This window comes from Nanorana parkeri, unplaced genomic scaffold (genome assembly GCF_000935625.1).
Source record: "Nanorana parkeri isolate BGI_ZX_2015 unplaced genomic scaffold, ASM93562v1 scaffold1468, whole genome shotgun sequence".
NCBI lineage: Eukaryota > Metazoa > Chordata > Amphibia > Anura > Dicroglossidae > Nanorana > Nanorana parkeri.
The window spans coordinates 192,936-198,833 of NW_017307736.1; the positions used below are offsets into that span (position 1 = coordinate 192,936).

At 39.8% G+C, this 5,898-nt stretch overlaps 1 protein-coding gene across 1 annotated transcript; it reads left to right on the top strand.

Annotated features, from left to right (window-relative positions):
- Nucleotides 1–3,957: 3,957 nt before the first annotated feature.
- On the top strand, nt 3,958–4,710 carry LOC108798413 (taste receptor type 2 member 8-like). The gene has a single exon (XM_018570162.1). The coding sequence runs from the start codon at nt 3,958–3,960 to the stop codon at nt 4,708–4,710; it is 753 nt and encodes a 250-aa protein (XP_018425664.1).
- Nucleotides 4,711–5,898: the final 1,188 nt, after the last annotated feature.

Consider the following 5,898-nt stretch of genomic DNA (forward strand, 5'->3'; position numbering starts at 1 on the left):
CGATCTGCCTATGCAAGATAGGCAGATCGTACTTTTTTTAAGTACCTTACAACCATCGCAAGACAAAAGTCCTGCGATGGTTATAAGGTGTGTGCCCAGCCTTAGGAACAATAAGGGGTCTTTTTATAAATCATTCACATTATGGCCACTAAATGGAGATGGGAAGCATAGCAATTCCCTATGCCCCTCGGTTCTATCTAGTGGCCATAATTAGGTGCAAATCTAAAACTTAGATAATTGCAGAGTTGCTCCATCTGCGAACATGTTATAAATACAAACAAAAAGATACCTTGTCGCACTCCTTACCGGAAAAAAACAAAGTTGAATGAGGGGGGTGCTCGTAGTGACCTGCGGATGGCGCCGCCACGCAGCATAAAGATGAATAAATGTCACAAGCACACAACCAGTATTGCAGTCCAAAGAGTTTGTTTATTGGAATGTCATGTCACCAAAACTAGCGCGTTCGGGGCCACACAGGGTCCCCTTCATCAGGCTCAGCAATGACAATAAATACATATACATATATACATTATAAATACATCCCTAATAGTGATAAAGCAAATCATACACATATGATCTGATTGTGCAATGTCACTTAGATATACCAATAACCACACAATTAACCAATTGAATGGATCATTTAGGTAGTCCCTCACAGTTAATTGTTTTCTTAGTTTTAAAGGAGTTAATTAAAACAAAAGCACAATCAGAATTTATGGCTAGCTTTAGTGATATAAAATGGGTTAGGGTCCACTTCACGAGCATTCTGGGAAGTCATGCTTTACTAAGCTTGTAAATTCACGTATGCAAATTCCGTAAGTTTATAATTTGCAAAGTAGTGGTATTGCTTCGACAAATATTTGCAAGGAACATAAACAACAAAACTGATTCCTTTGTAAGCGAATTCAAACGTTTTTTTTTTTTGCTAAGCCAATGTGTATGTGCAGACCACGAGTCAGATCGATCGGCTCTCACCCACTGCAAAATCTGGATCAATGGCTTCCATCGTTAGTGATCCTCCAACCCCAGCCTGCATTTTTCTTCTTTTACTTATAACAGTTGTTGGAATATCTCCCAGTGTATTTATTTTCTGTGTAATCATCAATGAAAGCAAAAGAAAGTAGAGCATGAAGACAGGAAATAAAATAGTTACAAACAAATAGTAAATGTGTATATATATGAACTGGGTCCGCAGGCTATGCTATTTTTGTGGAGGTGTATTTCTACATTTATATATTCATTTATAGAGTCTTATCTTTTAAAATGTTGATGTAAAAACTATTGTTGGATAAATACATTTATATGGTAGAATTATATACAAAGCATCTCGGTAATGTGCTTTTTTTTGGGGGGGGGATTTTGTATTAATGAATTACTAACTATATAGCACTGCCGAGATGATCAAATAGAGTAGTAATGATATTTGAATTAAAGGAGAACTATGGGGTCAGGGCTTTTCCCCATAGTTCTCCTTAGGGTAACGGGAGGACACAAACTAGCGTCCTCTCGCTACAGCTCAGCTGTAGCGGTATACTGAGACGCCGCAGCCGGAGCGGATCCCGACTCCCGGCAGAGCCAGCTGTACCCGTCCGTTCAGCCAGTCAGCGCTGGCGGATCGGAGCAGGGAGAAGGGAATCCAGCCCCTCCCCTGTCACGGCAGAGAGCGAACGCCGGTATGTGTTCGCTCACCTCCCGATCTACTGAGCCGGCCTGTGACAGTCTCATTGTCACAGGTCGGCTAGAACTATGAGGTGAGTGAAAAGCCCCTCCCCCTCATAGTTCTCCTTTAAGTCTCCCTTTCCCCGTTGGTATCAGTGATATGAAATAACATATGAATCGCTTTGAACACACCAAATGTCTGAGACTCAGGGGGTGATTTACTAACCTAAACACACACACACACACACCAGGTGTGTGTGATTTTCACACAGCAAAACGTATTTATCAACCAAAAAGTCTCTAAAAGCATATTTCCACTAATGCCATATATGGAAAAATCATGCACATGATGCATATATAATGCTGCTTCACAGTTTAGACAAAAATGGTTAGCTCATGCATTTACATTCCTGCATTCATCAACGCAAGCAACACAACATAGAGCTAGTTTACACAACATCACCTTGGAATTCCTTCAGGGCTTTGCACAACACACCTGCTGGGTGTGTACACACTACAAAGGTGTTTAGATTCCACCCATAGATCATGCTGGGAGGGAACACACTGCAGAGGTGTATACACGTTCGTGGTGTGTTTATAAGGTTAGTAAATCAACCCCTCAATCTCATTGTTTGTTGGAGCGATCAGTGGCTTTCTTGGGGCAAGAAGTGTGCAAATCACAGATTCTACCTCGGCATATGTTGTCCACTCTCTGAACATGTTTACGATGAGCTCTAGTTCCTAACTGACAGCAAATCTCAGCTTATTCTATTTCTTAAAGACGGTGGATTTTAAAGCCAGGGTCATAGTCTAGGCAAAGAAGAACATCAATCCTATTGTGCCATGGATCATGCATAGAGCTGAAGTGGTAATTCTTTTCACCAGTTTCCTTAGTATTCTGCTCTTTTTTAACCCTTAAAACTCTATGAACCATTCAACAATACTTTAAATATCTCAATATTAAAGTCCTCCTCAATTTTGAGCATTGATGTGGCTGTAAGCTGTCCCCCATTCCTCCTCATTTTGGTCAACTCCATTTGTATTGTGGGAACCTTAATGAAGCACCATTGCAGTATATTGAAAAAGATTTGAACGTCACTCAATGACTAAATTAAAAGCATTGGATACATGATCTGTGCATCCCTCACCTATACAGTGTATAGGTGAGGGATGGGGAGCTGTACGAAGGGTCTCAGAAGGGGGAGATGAATGGGCTGGTTCCCAAGAAGGATACTGCTAGGTCCCCGGCAAGCACAGGTCCTAAGCAAGCTGCTTTAATCTGAATAATTAAAGCATCACTATTGTTTTTTGGCATTGGTGCATTTGTACGAATACTCGGCACAGATACTGATACTGGTTTCACTATTACAACAAATACATTGTTGTTTAATTACTTCTTTCTCTGGGTTAGAGCACTTTTCCATATAACCCTCTCCAACAAAATCTGAAAGTCTCCTTAACATTCCATAGACCTTGTCCAGTGTTTGGGAGATCTTTCATCCATAGAAAAATCCCACTTATGCAAGTCTCTTATTACTGAGACCACTATTTGCACTTAATTGCTTTCATTCCCAGTTAATACTTGGTAAAAATATAATCCTCCTGGATTGGTGGTGGCGGTGGTGGTAGGGGGGAGCATCAACCAAACAGGCTGGATAACCTCAACAAGTCACTATTGTTCTCCCACATTGATCTGCAGTGATAGGAGGATTTTATTGCTTGGATAAAGGTCAAAGAATGACTGTGTAAATCAAAATTCACGTTTTATCCGGCCCAGTTGTTATATCCCATTAGAATGACCACCATATATAAAGGTTAAATTTAAATAATTTGGGTAGTAGAACAAGTGGATCTGGTTAGGCTGCACAGTGAAGGTTTAAGAGAAGCATGGTACTGGTAAGGATGTCCTCTGACCAAAGGTTTAATTAGGTACCCTTATGAGACCATAGAGAACAATGGCATAAACACAATTTATAGGCCAAGTGCAATTTTAGTGCACTTACTGGGACTTTTCTTTGGTGATCTTGGCTTGCAAAAATTAATGAAAGCTTTCAGAGTCCAAGCTGCATATCTTATGTTTTCTATTACATAGGGATTCCAGAAAGTCATTTATCATTAGCCGAGTTCATGTAAATTCACATAACCAAATTCTGTGAGTTTAAACCATGCAAAGTCATATTATTGACATCATAAACAAAACACTTTTTTTTTCTTATGAAATCTGCATTAGAAAATGATTCTGCTAAGCTAAGTTCTTGCTCCAGTTCATTCGCTTTGACTGTAGGAGGATCTGGATCAATGGCTTTCATCTTTAGTGATCCATTTACTGTGGCCAACGTTTTTATCCTCTTGATTGAAATGGTCATTGGGATATCTTGCACCATATTTGTTATAGCTGTAATAGTCAACGAAAGCAAACGAAAAAAGTCCATGAATGCAGGAAATAAAATACGTGTAACCCTTTACATATCCAATGTCTGCTACTCGATCACGGTGTTCGCCGGAGTGAGCAGTGGCTTTCTTGTGCCTAAAAATGACCAGATCACCAATTCTACCTCAGCGTATGTTGTCTGCTCTCTGAACATGTTTACCATGAGCTCTAGTTCCTGGCTGCCGGCAGTTCTTAGCATATTCTACTTCTTAAAGATTGTGGATTTTAAAGCCAGGGTTATAGTTTGGGCAAAAAGGAACATCAATGCTGTAGTACCATGGATGATCGTGGGAGTAGAAGTGTCAGCTCTTATTAGCAGCTTTCTTGGCGTCCTTCTATTAAAGAACCCTCATTCCTCTTCTATTAACAATTCAACGTCAGGTATCAACAACGCAGTATCAAACTATGCTTCAGGATTTTTGAGCATTGCTTTAATTGTAAGCTCTGCACCCTTCCTCATCATAGTTGTCACCTGCGGCTGTATTGCTAGAACCTTGATCATGCACCATCGCAGCATGATGGAAAGCAATGTGAACTCAACCAACGACAAGGCAAAAAGTTACACAAAGTTAGTGAGCAAGATCAAGCGTCTAGTTCTAAACTATAAACAAAATGCTTAAAGTGACATTAAACCCTCAGATTTTTTAACATAAAACAATACTGTAATGTGCACCTTACTGTAATCCATGGTTGTTTCCCTTTTCTTTGCTGCTCTTCCTTTTAAATCCGTATCTCTTCTCATGCTGGGGAGAACTTCTGTTTTGCAGCAGACTGCCTTGTCTCTGGAATGGATATATGGTGTCTGTGTGTAGGTTTGCAACCTGAGCCAGCACTACATGAAGAGGCACTCAGCTGCAAAGGGAAGTTCTCCCCCAGCATGAGAAGACATGAGGATTTAAAAGGAAGAACAGCAAAGAGAAGGGAAACAACCATGGATTACAGTAAGGCGCACATTACAGTATTGGTTTATGTTAAAAAAATCTGAGGGTTTAATGTCACTTTAACTTCCTATAGTCAGAGACATAGAAATGATGAATGGTCACTTTGTAAAACTCAATTTTCAAAATGAAGAAAGAAAGAGAGGGAGGGAGAGAGAGGGAGGGAGAGAGAGAGAGAAGGGGAGAGAGAGAGGGGGGGAGAGAGAGAGGGGAGGAGAGAGAGAGAGAGAGAGGGAAGGAGAGAGGGGAGGAGAGAGAGAGAGAGAGAGAGAGAGAGAGAGAGATAGAGGGAGTGAGGGAGAGAGAGAGAGAGAGGGAGGGAGGGAGAGAGAGAGAAAGAAAGAAAGAAAGAAAGAAAGAAAGAAAGAAAGAAAGAAAGAAAGAAAGAAAGAAAGAAAGAAAGAAAGAAAGAAAGGGAGAGAGGGAGGGAGAGCGGGAGGGAGGGAGGGAGAAAGGAAGAAAGAAAGAAAATAATCGCTAAGCCAAAATAAACAGAGAAAACAGAAAATAAATTAAGTGGACTGTGTTTGTAATCGGTATACTGTATGCTTGCTGAAATGTACTTCCTGCTTTGTGTTTTCTAATGCCCAGTCTGGCTCTACACTTTTATAAGCAGTCAGAAATGTAAAAAATGTTAAGGAAAAAAATGTTAAGTGTAATGTTATGTATATTCTTATTGTGTTACTTATTATTGTTGTTGTTGCAGCTTTTATTGCTACACTTGTATTGAATATAATAATATCCTGTTTGTTTATCTTTTAGTTTTAATACATTTTGCATTTTAATCAACCTATTAAAATGATGTGGTCAGTGATATCGGGATTCAATGTCTGTTTTGTAATGAGGTATATTACTAGGAAAGTAAAACAT